The 21567-nt window shown below is 35.5% G+C and overlaps 1 protein-coding gene across 1 annotated transcript in view; it reads left to right on the top strand.

Moving 5' to 3' along the window:
- LOC150086166 (L-serine dehydratase/L-threonine deaminase-like) overlaps positions 1–21147 on the top strand; it is a 45282-nt gene extending 24135 nt beyond the window's left edge. Inside the window, exons 3-6 of the mRNA XM_090374815.1 lie at positions 7002–7041; positions 11816–12043; positions 13281–13408; positions 20806–21147. Of these exons, the coding sequence (XP_090230941.1) occupies positions 7002–7041; positions 11816–12043; positions 13281–13408; positions 20806–20993 (584 nt within the window). The 3' untranslated portion in view covers positions 20994–21147. The remainder of the gene's footprint in view (positions 1–7001; positions 7042–11815; positions 12044–13280; positions 13409–20805) is intronic.
- Positions 21148–21567: the final 420 nt, after the last annotated feature.

The following is a 21567-nucleotide window of genomic DNA, read 5'->3' as shown; positions in this document are numbered from 1 at the left end:
ATCTTGTTTTTCAGGCTTCTGCTCATTCTAATAGAAGCAGTGCAAGAATCTCTTTCATCTCTGCCAGTGGCTACTGTCAGTCTATTGGTCTTTGTCTCCTCCCAAGCTAGCAGTTTTCCGACCCACCTAACACTGCCTCGATAGCATCAGCAAATATTCTTGCACCCTTTCTATTTAAGTGTATCCCATCCCTGTAGAAGCAATCTCTCCTGTTAACAAGTTCAGTCCAGGCTGAAAAAAATTCTACCCCTTGAGCCTTGCACAATCTTTCCAGGGCCGAATTGATCGACAAGGCTCTCATCATATACTTCCTCCTATCGTGTCTGGGCAGAATTGCAGACACTTTCAAATTCAACCCTAACCGCTTTTAATCATCTGACTGAGCCTTATACACTCAGTCAGATTTTATCCGACAATGACAACGTGTCTGCTGTTTTTAGCTATTTTAAATCAATAAAAGTTTTTAATTGTATTTAAAATTTATGTTATTGATATCTGTTTATTGACTTATTTTTTATATATCTGGACGTGGTGGCCTAACTACTTAGGTCACTGAATGTTTTAACTTTTTACGTGTGACCAATATTTGGCGCATTATATCCTCAGTTGCTGATGCGCCAATAAAACCCAAACCAAACCCTTTACCCCTTCCCTTTACGAAAGAAAAACCCTTCCCTTTGAGTGGGATTTACTCAAAGAGGTAACTACAAAGAGTTACCTCTTTGAGTAAATCCCACTTCAACCCACTGTGATCACTTCCACCTAGTGGTTCCTTTATCTGCAGATTCTTAATGCATGGAGAATCACTACTGATAATCAGATCAAGAGTATTACTCCCTCAAATTGCCTCCTGAACATGCTGTAGAAAACAATCATTCAATAAATCCACAAAAGCCTTGCTAGTGTGTGAGTGACCAACCCACAAATTCCAGTCAATCTCTGGGAAATTAAAATCCTCCATTATAAGACACTCTGATTTACTGGCCCACTCTATTTCTCTGCACAACTGCTCATTATACTCATCAGATTCATTAGGCCTATAACACACACCTACTCTCATTTTTTCTTTCCCAGTGATTATGTCACACCAAACAGACTCAACATTGCATTGTCCACCAACATCAATTGGATGTTGGCGGATGCAAATACTTTAATGTCTGTGTGACACCACTTCTCTGATATCCCAACAATATCTGCCTTTGATGTCTTGACTAGTACTTCAAGCTCATCAAATTTATTAACTATACTCCTAGCATTGGTGTACATGAAAGTGTACATGCACCAGTTTACTCTTAGTTACTCTAACACAGCCCATGTATTTACTTGTTCCGCTATGACTCCCAGCAGTCCTGGATATCCTCATTGCCTTACTTTCCAGGCTGCTGCTCAATTGCATTTCAATAGAAGCAGTGCAAGAATCACTTTCACCTCTGTCAGCGGCTACTGTTAATCTGTTAGTTCGTGTATCCCCCCCAAGATAGCAGTTTTCTGACCAACCTAACTCTGCCTCAATAGCATCAGCAAATATTCTTGCAGATGCAAATACTCTAATGGAAAGTTTGCATGCTAAACATAAAATCTTGAACCAGTGTGCAAATGACATGATCATCCCTCGTAAATAGACAATTAGAATAATATAATTTTGATTGTTTGGCCAGTGTGCATTACCATTGAAGTTACCTAAAGATGAGAGAAATTTTTGAGCTTTATTGTATTGTGGATGTATTAGTTTTAAGCAAGGATTGAATGGTTTTTATCTGAAAAACAGGGAACCATACAATACACTCAGATTATGGACACAGTACAATAACTTCTCACGGCTTTAGTTGCCGAACTGCATAATTTAAAACAAGAGCTGGCAATTTGTTCATTGCTGTGCATAGAAATAAAAACATACCTTCACATAAAAAACAATCCAAACATTCTGCCAAAAAGTTAACATCAAAGTTTTTGTAAGTATTAGAAAATTTATTTGTATTTTAATGTTAAATATTATATGAGAGTTACTTATTAAATATTGTACAGTTTACTGCTTTTTTTGTTTGTAAAAAGTAAAGTTTACAAAAAAGCAGACAGAAATATACTTAGAAAAAAATTGTGATAGGTCAGTCTCAAGATCTTTTTTATTTTTAAATTAGATCATATGATGGAAAAGGATTTAGAACCCTGATATAAAAAAAAAATTCCTACACGTCCAAGATCTTAAATAAAAAGGCATAACATTCTCTCCGATAATTATATGACATTAGATATCGTAAGGCTTTTATATTTTCTGAATCAAACACTACAGTGAGATTTATGAAAATAGCTTGACATTGCCCCATATTTTGCAAATCTTTCTGAATTTGTAAGAAACAATTAAGTGATTAGTATTTATGGCAGTGCAAAATGAATAAAATGAAAATTATAAATATTCTATTCATAACCAGCTTTAGTTATTTCCCTTTATCCTGTATTATCTAGATGATAACAAATCTCTGAATGTTATCATTCCCATCTATCCTATGAGATATAACTTCCCTTAAATTAAAAAATAAATAAATAAAAATAATATATACAGGGTGCTTGAAAAATGATGGTCAATAATTTAAAGGTGAAAAGTACAAACTAAAATAATCAAAAAAGTCCCAGTGAACATCGGGCCGCAAATGAACTGTTTTCGAGATAATGCACATTTTCTGTTAAGATCCACCACCAACTATGGGAGCACTAGTTTTAGCAAAAAGCTGTGAATCCTTTGCTAAGGGTGGTTTTATTAAACATAAGATAATACATTTTTAATTTTTGGTTTCAACACTATAGGATTTTACAGATGTTACAAAAGGTTTTCAAAATGCTGTCCTTGCAGCTTTGTAGTCTTCTCAGGCATTCCTGGGTCATGTCTGATTTGCTGATTTTTTTTTAAACAACATTTTGTTCACTGATGAAGCTGGGTTTACTCGTGATGGTATTTTTCATTTTCATAACTGTCAAATTTTGTCTGACGAAAATCCTAATGCAATTCACGAGACATGATGTCAGCAATGTTTCTCGTTGAATGTCTGGGCAGGACTACTAGGAGACCGTCCTTCAACCCGACACTGTAATTTCTCAACTGTGTTAATGTCAGAAGTGTACACCAAGCTTTTTACATGACTCCAGATACAAAAATCCATAGGATTTAGGTCTGGTGATCTGGGAGGCCAGATTACAGTTCCAACTCTACTTATCCACCATTGACCATACCTTCTAGTTAGATACTGAGTCACAACTCGAGCAAAATGTGCCAGTGCACGATCATGCATAAACCATATGTCCTGGCATTGCTGAAGTGGAACATTATCATCATCAACGAGGTCTGGAAGAGCATTCTGCAGGAACTGAAGGTACAGCTCAGTTAGCCTGTTTGGCAGAAAGTGTGGTTCAATTAGACAGTCTCCTAGTAGTCCTGCCCAGACATTCAACGAGAAACATTGCTGATATCATGTCTCGTGAATTGCATTAGGATTTTCGTCGGACAAAATTTGACAGTTATGAAAATGGAAAATACTATCACGAGTAAACCCAGCTTTATCAGTGAACAAAATGTTGTTTAAAAATTGGGGATTCAGGACACGCTATTGTTGCATCCACTGGCAAAAGTTCACTGTGGGGGGGGGGGGGTTCTGTATTGCTGAGACCTTGTACACACTGGATATGGTAGGGGTACAGTAATTGGCAATGTAAAATTCGCCACACACACTGCTATGACTCAGTACATGCTCTTGCAGAGAAACCTCCTTGTCGAAATTCCTGGATTTTGTTCTATTCTTTCTAACATCCTTTCCTCAACATCAGATGTTATGCTTCTGGGCCTACCTGCTGATATTTCATGTGTGAAGCTCCCATGTTCTCTAAGGTGTTGACCCTGATGAATGTGCTCTTGTTGGGCTGCCTTCGGTGGGGAAATGCTTCTTGGTACAAACGTGCAGCCTCGAGTGCACTGCCATTGGCTTTACCATACATGAAGTGCATGTCCGCATACTCTTTATTGCTGTAACCATTTTCCATGTTAGAAATGTAGCAGCCACAAGTACTAGTGTGGCTGCTACATCTCAGAGCATTGGGAGAGAATGAACATAACCTAACCTAAACAAACAAGTCAGTGGTGGATCCCAACTCTGTACAGTTCACCTTGTCCCAACTAGAAATGTGCAATCTCAAAAATGATTCACTTAAGGACCCATGTTTACTAGGCTTTTTTTGCATATTGTAGTCCATACAGTTCACCTTTAAATTATTGTCCGTCACTTTTGAAACAACCTGTATATATATAATTTCAAACTTTTTCTTGTCTTAATCCATCCTTGATTCTAGAGCAGAGGTCTGCAAACTACGGCCCGCGGGTTAATATTGTTTTTTACATGAAAAAAATTTAAAATAAATCAAATTACACGCTGCAATAGCCGATAGTTGAGTTGAGAATAAGGACCGCACGTGGCGCTACTGGTGTCGCATATTCACATTCTGTCATCTACCGTAGAACAAGTGTTGCCAGCATTTCTCTCAGTTTTACTTTAGTGGCGCACGTGGTGTTGTCTGTCAAGGCCCTCTGCTATCTTTTTTTTCCCTTTTATTTATTACCCACCGTTTCCATGTCACCCTCAAGACCAAATATGAAGAGAAAAGGGACTTCGAATGTCGTGCTTTTAAAGCTGAACGGAGTGTGAATTATTTTGTCATAGAAATAAATGACAAAGTATCATGTTTTTTATGTAATGACACAATAGCTGTGCGAAAAGAGTACAATATACGTCGTCATTACCAAACTAAGCACGCGGAACAATATTCAAAACTCACAGAAAATCAATGGAAGCTAAAATTAGAAAGTTTAAAACGTAATGCATCATCACAACAAAGAGTACAATATACGTCGTCATTACCAAACTAAGCACGCGGAACAATATTCAAAACTCACAGAAAATCAATGGAAGCTAAAATTAGAAAGTTTAAAACGTAATGCATCATCACAACACAATTTATTCGTTAAAATAAAAAATGATAATGAAGCAGTAACTAAAGTAAGCTTACGAATAGCTCATTTATTAGCCAAGAAAGGGAAACTATTTACCGATGGTGAATTAATTAAATCATGTTTGCTTGTGGCAGCTGAAGAAATGTGTCCAGAGAAAATGGATTTGTTTCGATCTGTCAGTCTTTCAGCGAGAACAACTGTTAGAAGAGTTGAGGACATCGGTAGCCACATCAAGATTCAATTAAAAGACAAGGCAAAAAATTTCAAGTAGCTTTCGTTGGCCCTTGATGAGTCTACAGACATTACTGATACTGCCCAATTGTTGCTGTATATTCGAGGAGTCAATACTGAGTTTGAGGTTACTGAAGAATTAGCTTCTATGAATAGTCTGCATGGAACAACTACAGGCGAAGATATCTTCAAGGAAGTCGAGAAAACGCTAACACAGTATAATTTGCAATGGAATCAGTTAAAATGTGTCACAACTGATGGTAGTAAAAATATGTGTGGAACGGGGAAATGATTAGTTGGACAAATTTTTAAGGCTTGTGAAGAAGCTAAATGTTCAAAACCTCCGGTAATTCATTGTATTATTCACCAGCAGGCTCTTTGTGAGAAACACCTCAATCTGTCATGTGTTATTGAACCAGTTGTGACAGTGGTTAACTTTATTCGCTCTCGTGGACTTAACCATAGTCAGTTTCTTGATTTTTTTATTAGAGATTGAAGCCAAATATCCTGATTTGCCCTACCATACAGCAGTTCGATAGCTCAGCAATGGAAAAGTTTCATTGAGATTTTTTGAACTCAGAGAAGCAATAGAAATTTTTCTAAATGAAAAAAACTGCCCACAACCACTATTATCTAACAATGAATGGCTATGGAAATTAGCATTTGCTAAGGACATCATAGGATATCTTAACGAATTTAACTTAAAATTACAGGGGAAAACAGTGCTCATATGTGAAATGTATTCTACTGTAAAGTCATATCGTTATCGTCAAAAATTTGCATTGTTTGAAACACAAATCACATTAACCAAGTTTGACCATTTTCCATGCTGTAAAAAATTTCAAATATTAGTGAAATCCCCATTCCCAAAAAAATTCGCAGCGGATATATTTTCTGATCTTAAACTACAGTTATAACAGTGTTTTTCGGATCTTGATGTGCAAGTGCAATAGACATTTCCATATTTCAAAATCCATTTAGCTGTACAATTGAGGAGCTTCCATCAGACCTTCAATTGGAAGTGATTGATCTGCAAAATGATGATATGCTAAAGGTTAGGTTTAAAGAAATGGATCTAACCCAATTCTATAAATATGTTTTGGAAGATAAATACGGTCAATTAAAATCATATGCACGGGGATTTATATCTGTATTTGGGAGTACTTACCAATGTGAAAAGACATTTTTGAAAATGAAATATGTAAAATCGCAATACAGATCATTATTAATGGATGACCATTTGCAAACAACTTTAATGATAGGAAGTACTAACTTCGAACTCTAGTATGATGAAATATTATCTCAGAAAAAACAATTACATTCATTGCATTAGAACAAAAGTTAACCAGTTCTATAATACGTTTATTAATAAATGGAAATTGTTTATTCATTTTTTGTAAGCGTCAGCATGTGTATAAATATTATGTAAAATATCACTTAACAATAAAAAGATTTTGAACCTGTTTTTTTTTTTTGTTGCTCTATGAGTAGAATTACCCATGTAAATATCTTTGAGCTTGCTACCTGGCCCGCCGAGCCTAAAAATTTTACGATCCGGCCCTTTCCAAAAAACGTTTGCTGACCCCTGTTCTAGAGTATTGTGTAGTTTTATAGACATTCCTTTTTGACATTAACATTCAAAATATATATTGGTGCAACTGAATGTTATTATTTAAATAAATAAAATTACAAACCTGTCTAAATATAATAGACAAATGAAATATGATATTGCAAATTAATCTGCAGATTTGTATATTAATTTTATCTTTCTTTTCAGATTCCTTCTATGTTCATCCTTTTGACCATCCTACAGTATGGTATGTAATGGGAAAAATATGTTGTAAAAATGCTGTTTTGATCACTAATGGTTGTTGCTGGTAGTTCTCAATATACATTGATAATTCATTATTGATAATAATACTTGTTCATGTGCTCTAGAATTTTGATGTGTCTACTTAGGCCATGCCATTTCTAATGATAATCTACTTCATACAGTTTGTAGTATATTATGTTTGTACTAGTGGTGTTTTAATGAGCCAGTTAAAGTAATACAAAATAGAATTAAAAATAATTGGTTGTTTTATTATTACATACCATATAAGATGGGTTTTAAGTTTAAGATAGATTGCAAGTTCACTGTTCAACTAAATTAAACCCTTGCTAAGCTTCCTCTTTTCTTAGATTTTTAGATTTGTTAACTGTAGCTCAAGGCAGACTGGCCTTATGCATATGTGGTTACCACATGGAACTATTTTAAAATAATACTGTATATGTAAAAATATAACAGAGGATTGGTAGTAAATAATATTAGTTATAAATATTTCATATATAAATTTTGGTGCTGGACAAACCCTGCCTGTGGCATTGGGTGGGGTAACAAGGAGTAAGCCAAGAATTTTATATGGGAAGGAAGTATTTTTTTTTCACCTGAAGGCTAAAGTGAATAAATACTTGAAGGAATTCTCCATAATGGACCAGAATCCCATTCTTTAGGGAGTACCTTGTGGCAAGCCTCTAGTAAGTGTGCTACTAGATGATAATTAACATAAATATTTCCCAAAAACTGCAAGGTTCAAATGGTCTGACGTATTAGTGATTTTACCAAAACCTCTGTATCCCAAATAAAAACAGACACAGAACTTTCATACGAAATTAAAGATATATTATGCTGTGTCAATTATTATGGTAACTGTATGAACAATACTGCAACTCTTAGATAAGCGTAAAAGTACTGCCAATTGCTTAAAAAAAAATAATTTTTGCACAAGAATTCTTCATTAATATTCTTACAGTTATTTAACATAGGTTTCCATAAAAAAATGTATTTTATCAATTTGGCTTCCTTCCTAACCCTTTTTTTAGCTTTGATTTGCATTTGCTTGTTATTGTAAGTGAAGTAGTCAGACAAAAATTTTAGATAACAGGATTACTTTACTTTACTGTTAATGATCAGTGCTGCTTGGCACTGATCATTAACAACTCTTCCAATCTTTATGTCATCTGCAATTAATATCACACCCTTTATTCCTTCATCGATGTTGTTTATGAAAATTAGAAACAACAATGGTCGATGAACCAATTCTTGGGAAACCCGCTTCTGACATACAGCAGTCTGAAGAATATACATTAATCAAAACCTTGTGCCTTGTGCCAGTCCATCATAGAACCTTTTCAGTAATCCCAACATGTTCCCGCTTATACTGTAACCTTTCACGGGGACTGAGTAAAATGCCTTGCTAAAATCTAATAAACTATGTCAAAATTGTTCTCTCTATTTAGCTCATGAGTAACAGTGTCAAAATAGCATACGAGGTTAGTTAAACATGATTTTCCCTTAAAAAAAATCATGTTTTTGTGTCCTTCAGAATGCCATTTCTTTCTAAATGTCCCTGAATTGCACTCTTGATCATTGCTTCTAAGATTTTCCTTATCACTGAAGTCAGACTAACCCAGTCTCTAGTTACCACCTTTGCTCCTTAGTCTTTAACTGCCTCTATGTTTTGCAGATACTTTGGTAGTTCTTCAATCCAAAGGAATCTCTTCAGAGTCCAAAGATGCCCTCATAATTAACCTGAATAATTCAATACACTCTCTGGCCAACTCTTTCAAAACTAATGGGCATATGTGATCAACTTCAGGTGCTTTACTTGCCTTTAGACTTGAAAGTTTTTCCAATAAATGTGTTTTATTAGAAATTTTTTTTTTCTATTAAATGCTTCTAATGCTGTTTTTGTTGTTTTGGTTTTTAGGAGCATTAGCAACTGAGATCGTATTGCTCCGGGGATATGCGGTGGTCATTCCCTGACCTTTCCGCATCCTCCGTATTTGGTGGTCACGGGCTCGAACCACGGTCTAATCAAGAAGCGGGTGCTACGCACTGCTGTTCCTGCCCACCTGGCTATGGAGGCACGCTTCTAATGCATGACAGTTAATAAAAGATAAGGTTGTTTAAGGCTTCATTTCCCACCGCTGATCAGAAAAGGTTCACAAAATTTCTTAATATTAACTTTGAGGACTTTTTTCTCCTATGCTATTTTATATTCATAAATATTTATTTAATATTTTACAACCCTACAAAAGCAAAATTTTTAATTTTGATAAATTATTATTGTCAACATTTTTTAATTGATTAACCTGAAGTGATAAGGTAAAAGGATTAATCCTTTTATATTAAGAATAAAAAGTGTAAATACAAAAATCATAATTGATAATAATTGATCATAATTGATAAAGTGCTTTTTTGAGATTCATGAATATGAGTTGGATTAATAACTAAGATGAGCATAAGGCAAACCTTGTCACTGTAGAGAACACAGCATTTCCAAGACATCTATACAGAAAAACAGAATACACAGAAGCTTGTTATCTAATTATTTCAACTGTTGTGCTAAAATACAAGTCCTATTCATTTTCTAAGCAGTGTGTTTTTGCTTGAGAAAGATTTCTATTCATGGAACAATGATTCAGCAAAGTCTAATATCATCTGCACCTGCATATTTTGTGGCAACATACATGCTGAATATTAAATATAGTTGACTTTGTATGTTATTACAGTACCATGGCATCCATAAACAGATTATATCTATAGAAGGAAGGGGATGAATTGGAGTGGTCCACTTGATGTTGGTGGTTCGACTGTTGATGACCCTGCTCAGATAGCTGACAGACTGAATGAGTATTTTGCATCTACATTCACACATGAAGAATTCTGTAAAGAAGGGGAGGACAGAAGTTTACTAAACTCTAACAGGGACTAAATTATTTTGTAATAACAGAGAGAAGAGTGAAGAAGAAATTGTTGAAGTTACACATAATAAGGTACCTGGGGCAGATGGAACTATCCAGTTATATTGAAGGAGGCAGCAAGGGAAGTAAGCAAACCCTTATCCATAATTATGAGAGCATCCTTAGATTCAGGGGAGGTCCTCGTGGACTGGAGATTTACAAATATATCCTAAATTCACAAAGAGGATTCAAAGGGCGACGCAAATAATTATAGACCTGTTAGTTTAACTTCTGTTCCAGGGAAAATAATGGGTCACTGGTTAAAGAACTAATGCAGGATCACCTAGACAAGGCTGCAGTAATAGTTCAGACACAGCATGGATTTTTTAAAGGGAAGTCTTGTCTGACCAATTTGATTGGATACTACGATGTGACTCACAAAGGAACTGGATACAAAAAATAATTTTGATATCATATACTTAGATTTCAGGAAAACTTTTGATACTGTTGCACGTGGAAGACTGCTGTACGTATTGGATATTGGAGTGGTATGGCATTAAGGACAAGTTGCTGCAATGGATAAAGGGATGGTTGAGTGGGAGACAGCAGAGAGTGGTAATAAATGGACACTGCTCTATGTGGACTAATGTTATTAGTGGAGTTCCCCAGGGTTCGGTGCTGGGCCCATTGTTGTTTAGTGTATTTATTAATGATATCGATTAAGGTATATCAGGCTTAATGTCCAAGTTTGCAGATGATATAAAGGTTGGCAGGGTTGTTAATGATAGTAAAGACAGTGTGCTACTGCAACAGAATCTAGAAAAGTTAGGCTAATGTGCTGATGAGTGGCAACTGAAGTTTAATTTTAACAAATGCAAAGTGCTGTATATGGGTAGCAGTAACCCAAGAGAAACCTACCAACTGTGTGGTGCTACGTGCTACCAGAGCAGGTCATGAGTTTTTTTCAATGATATATAGGAAAATTGCTAGCAGAAACAAGGAGGTGATTATACCTTCATATAAGGCAATGGTGCGGCCAAACCTTGAATACTGCATACAGATCTGGAAGCCTCATTTTAGGAAGGATGTAGAGTTTCCAAAAAAAGTACAGAGAAGGGCAACAAGATTGGTGAGAGGAACAAAGGAGTACTCTTACCAAGAGAGGCTTAAGTCTGCAAGTAGCAGCATCTGGAGACTAGGTACCTGCGAGGTGATCTGATTGAGGTGTACAAGACCTTGAATGGTTTGAGCAGGCTCAATGCTAATGGGATACTTCCGCTTGCTCAGATTAAGAAACTGAGTGAGCATAGATTCAAATTGAGAAAAGACAGTTGTAGAATAGATGTGTGGAAGTTTGCCTTTTGACAGAGGGTAGTTCATTGCTGGAACAAGCTTCCATCTGTTGTTGTGGAAGTTGATATAAATTTCATATTAAATTAAATAGAATTTAAACAGCTTAAATAAATTTAAGGCTGAACTAGACAACCATTTGAAGTGTTGTAGTTGTTTGTTATTTGGTTTATAGGAGCATTAGCAACTAAGACCATATTGCTCTGGGGATATGCGGTGATGATTCCTGACCTTTCCTCATCCTCCATATTTGGTGGTCACGGGCTCGAACCCCGGTCTAATCAAGAAGCGTGTATTACGCACTGCTGCTCCTGCCTGCCTGGCTATGGAGGCACCACATTTGGAGTGACCGGATGGGTGAAATGGGAAGGTTTTTTTTTTCTTGGCTGATGTTGTATAAGCTTGCTTTCTTGCATCATATGACTGAACTAATGCTAAGGCTAATATTTATAAATGCTTATCTAGTATTTCTATACATATGACCATTTATTTTAAAAATTATTTATTCTTTTCCAGGGAGGGACATTCAACCATGATCAAAGCAATAGCAAGTCAACTTCCATCAAAACCTAGTTGTATAGTAACATGTGTGGGTGGAGGAGGACTGATTTGTGGAATCCTGTCTGGACTTCAGAAAGTTGCTTGGACTGATGTTCCTGTAGTAGCAATGGAAACAGTAGGTGCTGACTGCTTCAGTGCATCTATTAAAGCAAAATGTTTAGTAACATTGCCAAAAATAACAAGGTAATAAAATATAAGAAAATAAATTCGCACTTTAAGGAATATTGTAGAATTACTATCATATATTTACTTTAAAATAATATGTGCATACATTATTAAGCATGCATTTGTGATTTAATCAGTGCTGCTCTGTAATATATGGCTTTGTTTTTTTTATAATTCTGTAATCAAAAGATAGAAAGGAATGAAGGAGAACTGAATGAAAAAGGTAAACTTGTTATTTACTTTGAAAGATGTTACCCATCCAGCTGCCATAATTTCTTTTAACATAATGACTACATAATAATTTATAATTTTATTACCTGAAATTCTATTAGGTGAATTAGGCCAATGGAAAATGTTTATTAATTTCATAGTAAAATTTAAATAAATGAGGTAATTACTTAATTCAATTAGAAAATGTAGAGCATGCCCAGAAATGTTTTTGTTACGGAATGATACAGCAAATTTAATACGTTGTGATCAATATGATTAACCTCTAAAAGCTCTCCTGTTTGCTGTTTTTGTTATACAAAGTGTAACCTGTGCCTTTTATTTTATAATGTGTTCAAGCTTGTTTTGTGATTTTTTACCAATAATCTTATGACAATTACTTCAACATTTCTTCTTGATGAAATGTCATTATAAACCATATAAATAATCTTTTCCATAATGTGTTGTAAAACTTTCACTTATACTAGTGGCAGAAGCTAATTTTTTAATTTCAATAAATGGAGAGGAAGCCATAGTCTTCATGAGATGTGCTGGGGAAAAATTCCATAAAGAATTTTTCCCCAGCACATGATCTCAAGATACCATTGAGAATCTTGGATGGCCTTGTCTAATCTTTCACTTTTTTTGCTACTTATATGCAATACTGCCAAATTGTATAACTGGCAGAGTCTTCTAATTACTAACACCACCAAAAGGTGCTCACAAGTGTTCAATATGACATTAAGCTCACCTGTATAATGCAAATACATGCTCTGAACATATTGATATTATAGATACACTACTTAACACATTCCATAAAATCTAAAGGTTAAAAGTACTTGTTAAAAGTTTTATTTATGAATGATTTTAAATATTGGATCACTTTGTTATACTTTGGAATGAGTAATGAAGATATGTAATGTTTTTTTGATTTTTACACTGGAGTTTTACACTTTAGAATTTTTGTGAAAATTTTATATATTTAAAAAAAAAATGAATATATTATATTGTTATCATTCAATGATTTAATTATTCTTTTATTTATTAGTATTGCTGTTAGTTTGGAATCATCAGTTGTATGTGAAAGACTTCTAGAGTACTTTAATGATGGCCGCCCAATATTTTCAGAGGTTGTTCATGACAAGGAAGCTGTAAAGGCTTGTCTAAAGTTTGCTGGTAAAATTTTTGCTCTCTATGTGCATTTAATTTATCTGTAGCATTGCACTGCACATTTATATATCTTGTTTCTGAAATTCTTGTATATAATGAGTTCTCTAAATGCACTGTATTATACTTGCCATCTATATTATATAATTTTTTTTTTTTTTTTAATCAGTAATGATGGAAAATTCCATCATTGCTCCCTCTCCTGGATAGTAGGTTTGTGGAATTAGTGAAAGAAGCTACAGTGGATAAAGGGATGATTAAGTGATAACAGAGAGAGAGAGAGAGAGAGAGAGAGAGAGAGAGAGAGAGAGAGAGAGAGAGAGAGAGAGAGGTTATAATGGCCACATCTCTTCATGGACCAGTATCACAAGTACGGTTCTACAAACTTGCATTTGGTCCCTTACTGTTCATGATATTTATTAATGACATTAATCAGGGTATGAGACTTCAACAAGATTCTGTTATTTAGCACGAAAAATAACAGTTGAAGTATAACAGATGACAAGAAAAAACATTTGCCTTTATTTGTAATATAAAGGAACTTTTCTAGCAGGGAAAAAGACATGATTATCTCATTGTATGAAGTATGGTTAGATCACATCTCGAATACTGCATACATTGTGGAAATGGCAGAGATCTGGAAGATCTGTTGAAAAGAGTGCAGAGAAAAGCAGAAAGATTAGCTGGGTGCACAAAAGGGTATTTTTGCAAAGAAAGACTTGAGTTCTCTAAATTGCAATATCTAGAAACCAGGTATCTAGAGATCTAGTTGAGCTGCTTTAGGCTTTAAAAATAGTTGCATTAATTAAATGCTGGTGGTATCCTTACTCTTTCTTCGATAACACACACATGGACATAAATATTTAAATTGAAAAATAATGGCTGTCGAACAGATGTGTGAAACTTTGTCTTCAGTCAGAGAGAAATGGGTTGCTGGAATAAACTTCCACACAGTGTCATGGGTTTTTGAATGATACTGAAACAAGCCTTAGATAAATTATTCAGTTCTGAAAAATGGCAATTGAAATACAATATTGGGAAATGTAAAGTTTTACATATATTTATAGTACAGGCGGGCCTCGATTAACGCAATTAATTCGTCCCGCGAGCGCATCGCGCAAAACGGAAACGCATTAATCGAATATCATAACCAATAGGAAAAATCATAATTGGTACTTGACCTTCTGGAATGTCCATAAAGAATTTTAAATAACTTTTAAATAATACCTTTTAAATAACTTTTTAACTACATGCCATGTAAAAGATAATAAAAATTATAGAATTAAATGTTTATTGTTCAAAATATATAATGGAGAAACTAACTATTTGCTACAGAAATATTTGAACACAGTCGTTTGAACAGTTTTGGCTTTCGTTTTTTCATCATACAATTTCCGATAGCCGACAACAAGCTTCTCTAGGCCCTGGCGAAATAACATGCTTCTTTCGATGTTAGGATCAACATCCATTACCTTTTGTTTAAGGTTCTCTGCGATACGAAAGATTTCGCCTAGTTCTTTTACCGTTATCTCCTTTGAGGTAACATTTTCATCTGGCTCACACTCTTTTTCTTCAGCTTCTTCGTGCACACGCTGTTGCTCTATTTGAAGGAGATCATTGTCACTTAGCTGTTCTAAATGCAAATTCAGTGATTCTCGAGCGTTAGCCGCATCCAAGCCTTTGAAACCAAGTTCATTACCAATATTAGTTATGTCTTCAATAACTTTTTGAACTGCATCTTTGAAGCAAGTAAAATCGTTTGCACAGGGTAAAAGATGCTTCCAAACTGCTCTCATATTGCTGGCTGTCACTTCTTCCCATGCTGCATGAATGTTTTCAATGGCCAATTGTATGTTATATTTTTTCCAAAATTCTGGTACAGAAATTGCATTATCTCCTGTTATAGCTTCAAGTGCCTGTGCAAAGGTTCTGCGGAGATAGTAAGCCTTGAAAGTTGCAATCGTCCCCTGGTCCATGGGTTGCAATAACGAAGTCGTATTCGCCGGTAAAAAAACAACTTTCACATTTTCATTTTCACATTTTCACAATCACGTTGTTTTTCACTCTTTCTTTTATCCATAATTAACAGGGGTAGAAAATTAGAATTTTTAAATACGTCTGCACGTGACTTTATTAGGTGGAGACAAACAAGTAACACGTCTACTTAGTTGATGGAACACACTGAGGCGGGAAGCGGACAAACGCTTGTTTATTGGCAGTCAGACAACTATCAGAAATAAAAGATCGCGTTGACTGGAAATTTGAATCGCGTAAAGTAAAAAGTGGTATCATTTTTTCCAATCACGGTAACTGAAAACCGTGTTAATCGAAATCGCGTTAAGCGAGGCCTGCCTGTAATCCTAGATTTATTTTGTTATTTGGAAAGCAACAATCTTAACACCGTTGACAATAAAAAAGATTTAAGAGTAATTCTGCAACTGACATGAGGCTTCTAAAACAGCATAGTGTGTTTTGTCTATGATACAAGAAATTTTCCAGTAGGAAGAAAGAGGTGATTTTTCCATTGTGCAAAACATTAGCATTAGTTGAGGAATATGGTTCAAGAAAACAAGCTTATACAGCATCAGCCAAAAAAAAACCCCTTCCAATTTCACCCATCCGGTCAATTAAAATATTTATCTAGTTTAGCCTTAAATTTATTAAAGCTATCAACTCCAACAACAACAAATGGAAGTCTGTTCCAGAAATCAACTACCTGCTGGCTAAAGGTAAACTTCCGCACATCTATTCTACAATTTTCTTTTTTCAATTTGAATCTATGTCCCCTCAGGTCCTTAGTCTGAGCAAGTGGAAGTATCCTCTCAGTATTGAGCCTGCTCAAACCATCCAAGGCCCTATACACCTCAGTCAGATTACCTTGCAGATGCTACAACTTGCAGAACTTAAGTCTTTCTTCCGAAATGCACCTCTTTGTTCCTCTCACCAGTCTTGTTGCCCTTCTCTGTCGAGATAATAATGTAGAGTTGCTAGAACAAGTGTTCTAGCAACTCTGCATCCTTCCTAAAATGAGGCCTCAAGACCTGCATGCAGTACTCAAGGTGTGGCCTGACCATTGCCTTATACCTCTTGTCTCTGCTAGCAAAATTCCTATAAATCATTGACAAAACTCCATGACTTGCTCTGGCAGCCCATCGGCACTGCTCAGAGAACTTAATTTCTGACTGCACAATTACCTCTAGGTCTTTTTCATTCTCCACCTCCCTAAGTGTAGTACTGCTACCCATATGCAGTACTTTGCATTTGTTAATGTTAAACTTCAGTTGCCACTTCTCAGCCCATCTGCCTAACTTTTCTAGATCCTGTTGCAGTAGCATGCTGTCTTTAGTGTCATTAACGACCCTGCCAACATTTGTATCATCTGCAAACTTGGACTTTTAGCCTGATATACCTTCATCAATATCATTGATAAATACACAAAACAACAATGGGTCCAGTACCGAACCCCGGGGTTATTGGTTTTCAACTGTGGATAATAACCTCCTCTTCCACATTAGCATTTTACTTCTTGCTGAGAGTTCGTTTGGCAAAGGCTTGCTTAATGGTGCCTTTGGCATTCTTCAATATTAGTCCACATACAGCAGTGTCCATTTATTACCACCCTCTGCCATCTCCCACTCAACCATTCCTTTATCCATTGCAGCAACTTTCCCTTAATGCCATACCACTCCAATTTTTACAACAGTCTTCCATGTGCAACAGTATCAAAAACTTTCCTGAAATACAAGTATATGATATCAAAATTATTTTTTGCATCCAGTTCCTTTGTGACCACATCGTACCATCCAATTATATTTGGTCAGACAAGACTTCCCCCTAAAAAACTTATGCTGTGTCTGAACTACTACTGCAGTCTTGTCTAGGTGATCCTGTATCACCTCTTTAACCAGTGACTTCATTCTTTTCCCTGGAACAGAAGTTAAACTAACAGGTCTATAATTATTTGTGTCACTCTTTGAATCCCCCTTTGTGAATTGGGGACACATTTGCCCATCTCCAGTCCATGGGGACCTCCCCTGAATCTAAGGATGCTATCATAATTATGGCTAAGGGTTTGCTAACTTCCCTCACTGCCCCCTTTTAATATAATTAGATAGATTCCATCCACCCCAGGTGCCTTTTAATGTTTAACTTCAACAATTTCTCCTCCACTTTGCTCTGTAATTACAAAATTATTTAGTTCCCTGTTAGAGTTTGATAAACTTCTGCCATTCCCCTCCTTGAATAACTCCTCACTTGTGAATGTAGATTCAAAATACTCATTCAGTTTATCAGCTACTTGAGCAGGATCATCAATAGTCGAACCACCTATGTTAAGTGGACCAATCTGATTCATCCTCTTCCTTCTAGAGTTTACACAAGTAAAGAACTCTTTGCTGATTTTCTTTGCATCCTTTGCCAAAGATTTCATGTAATCTGCCTCTGCCTGCCTAACCTCATTGTGACTTGATTACAGACTAGCTTATATCTGCCATAGGCTTCTGTGTCGCCTGATAATTTATATGCATCCTATGCATTTTTCTTCTCTGCCATGAGCCTCATTCATTCATCTGACATTCATTTAAGCTCGAACCTTGAATAGAATTTCTTAGTTGGTATGAAAAGCTTAGTAGCCTCCAAGATTAAGTCCCTGAAGGCTTCCCATTTAGAATTCACCATTGGTAACGTCATCAGCTGATCCCACTGTACAGAATTTAAAAACTGTCTGAGACCATTCTCGTTGCCTTTATGAAAGCAAAACCCTTCCCTTTACCCTTGATGGGAGTTGCATCTCTAAGTAAATCCAACATCAGTACACTGTGACCACTGTCACCTAGTGGTTCCTTTATCTGCAAATTCTTAATGCATGAATAATCACTGCTGTTAATCAGATCAAGAGTATTACTCCCTCTGATTGCCCCTCAGACATGTTGCTGTATAAAACAATCCTCCAATAAATCCACAAAAGTCTTGCTAGTATGTGAGTAACCAACCCACAAGTTCCGGTTAATATCGGGAAAACTAAAATCCCCCATTACAAGACATTTTGATTTACTTGCCCACTCTATTTCTCTGCGCAACTATTCGTTGTACTCATCAGAGTCATTAGGCCTATAACACACTCTTACTCTCATTTTCCCTTTCCTAGTGTTTATGTCACACCAAACGCGCTCAACATTGCACTGTCCACCCATATCAACTGGATGCTCATCCTTAGATTTTGTGTTTCTTAACTAATTGCATAACTCCTCCTCCCTTCCTGTCCTGTCTATCCTTCCTGTACACATTGTACTCTCCAAATTCCAATTCTGCACTGCTTATATCTGTGTGACACCATGTCTCTGATATCCCAACAAATCTGTCTTTGATGCCTTGATCAGCACTTCAAATTCATAAACTGTAATTCTAGTATTGGTGTACATGCAAGTATACATGCACCTGTTCTTACTCTTAGTTACCTAATACAGCCCATATATTTAATATTTACTTGTTCCATGATAACTCCCAGCAGCTCTTGAAATACCCAGCAACTTTTTCTCTAGGCTGCTGATCTTTACAGTAGAAGCAGTGCAAGAATCACTTTCGCCTCTGCCTGTGGCTACTGTTAATCTTTTAGTCTGTGAATCCTCCCAAGCTAACAGTTTTCCGACCCACCTAACACTACCTCGATAGCATCAGCAAATATTCTTGCACCTTTTCTATTTAAGTGTATCCCATCCCAATAGAAGAAGGCTCACATGTTAGCATTGGTCAAGTCACTTCTTGAGTACTGCATGCGAGTTTGGAATCTCCATCTCAGAAAGGGTATGGATCTGTTGGAAATGGTATAGTGAAGAGTAACAAGGTTACCACTTGATATAAAGGAGCATTCTTAATTCTTGATATAAAGGAGCATCTCATGACCCCCCAAAACTGAAAAGGAGATTTTAGTTTTGGGGGTCATGAGATGCAGACAGCTTTTGCATGGTGTCTTAATTGAGATATTGAGACTTTGAAAGGCTTTAGTAAATTAAATAATGAGGGATATCTTTTTTCTTTGGAGGCTGCACAAACTAGGAGATATGCATAGTTGTAGACTAACCCTTTGGTACTAAAAATTCTCTTTTAGTACCAAAGGGTTATTAATTTATTGGATTAAATAACTACTTAACCTTGTAAAATTGGAAATGTTATATAAATTTACCCTCTAATGCTTACTTGATGTTTCGATATACTTCAAATTAAGAGAAATCAGTTTTTCGTCTGGCATTTAACAGAATTCTGTGAGTAGTAGCATCTGTTTCTTATACTCAAGGTTCCATGCTTGTGATATATGTGAGATGCCAGCAAGAACTGTCTAATCTTTCCATAGAGCTTTGATTTTACCAGCTTCACAGAAACTAAACTAAGTGTGAACAATTGACAAAAATACAAGCAATTGCATTGTGTCTGCTAGATAAAATGCAATATAAACATCTGTGTTTCAATTTGGGGATGAGCAACCTTAAATTCTTCGAAATATGATAAAAACACTCTTCTTTATTATTATTATTGGTCTCTTTAAGACAAAAACAAATATTTTTGTTTGATATTTTGTAATTGAGTTTAGCAAATCATAATTAATAGAACATCATTTTCAATTTTAGTAAAAAAGTGCAAACTTATTATTATTATTTATTTTATTTTATTTTTTTTTTGCAATTAAAACAAAAAAGGTGTCTTACAGATGTCATGCAAGTGTATTTGTTCCATTTAGGTTGTGAGCAACAGATAGAAAGGGTTGGACAGATACCTGGATGGAATCTAGTGACTTTATTAGTCACCAGATTCCATCTTTATTACAGGGCCCATGGGGTAGAATTTTTCTCAGCGTGGTCTGTACTTGTTAACAGGAGAGGTTGCTTCTATAGGGATGGGATACACTTAAATAGAAGGGGTGCAAGAATATTTTCTGATGCTATCAAGGCAACGTTAGGTGAGTCGAAAAACTGCTAGCTTGGTGGGACTAATAGATTAACAGAACCCGCAGCAGAGGTGGAAATGATTCTTGCACTGCTTCTATTGGAATGAGCAGCAGCCTGCAAAGTCAGTTGCTGATGCTGAATAAGCCTGGCTTCTTTAAAATAAAAAATACCAGGTTTAAATAAAGAATTAAGTTTTGCTTGATGTGCATTTCCTTTCTTAAAATGTTGTGGAAATAATAGTCTTAAGTTGTGATCATACAACTACTGTATATAATTTTCAAAATTGCAATAATTGTGCACTCCATTTGTATTTTTTTTTTTTTTTTTTTTTTGGAATACATAGTTTACACTTCTAGAAGTATGAATTCTAATTTTATGTCTATTTTTATAGTTATTGTAACGGTTTTTGTTCGTATAGTGAATACAATATACACAAAAACTTGAAAGTTTGTTTAATTTTTCCAGATGATCATCGCATGTTAGTAGAGCCAGCATGTGGTGCAGCTCTTTCAGCATTATACAGTGGAATTTTGAGCAATTATTTAAAAGAAGGCAAAATTAAACGTTCTGGACCTGCCGTAGTTATAGTTTCTGGAGGATGTGGAGTAAATCTCTCTATGTTAGAAATGTGGAGAAAACAATTTGATTTATAACACCTGTAAATTTTATTATGCTTGAGTCGGTAAAAAAAAAAATTGTTAAAGCATTTTTAGAGTTAAGCCATCTTTTTTATCATATTTTCATGTTTCTCTCCCTGACAGAAAAAAGAGAATTAAAAATTAGAAGCAAAGCATGTAATAATATCTCTCTCTCACATGCTTGTATAGTGTTATCCTTAATTAACTACATTCCTCTTGGAAAAGATCTCAGAGTATGAATCTACATCAAATGTCCACTCTATGACAAATATATAATGTTTTCATTGCAGTCACAATGTATTATTCCCTTTGTTTGTCTACCCCCCCTCCCATTGTAATGACTAGTACCCCTTTTGCTTCTGTTTACAGCAGATTTCAGAAAGTGAATATGCAAATGTTATGTAGATCATTAGGACTGGTCTGATATATGATCCTTGAATAGGATTTTGGCAGCACGGTGGAATGCACAAAGGTATGACAGCTTTTGTGATCTAATCTATGAACACTTCTTAGTTAAGACTAAGAAATGTTGCATTTGCAGTGTATATAGACTACCATTCAATCGTGTCTAAAATTATCATTCCAGCCA

Source organism: Mastigoproctus giganteus, chromosome 5 (assembly GCF_048544385.1).
Source record: "Mastigoproctus giganteus isolate SK-2022 chromosome 5, ASM4854438v1, whole genome shotgun sequence".
Taxonomy (NCBI): Eukaryota; Metazoa; Arthropoda; class Arachnida; order Uropygi; family Thelyphonidae; genus Mastigoproctus; species Mastigoproctus giganteus.
Note: the sequence above shows the minus strand (reverse complement) of the source record. Positions and strands in the feature narration are given on the sequence as shown.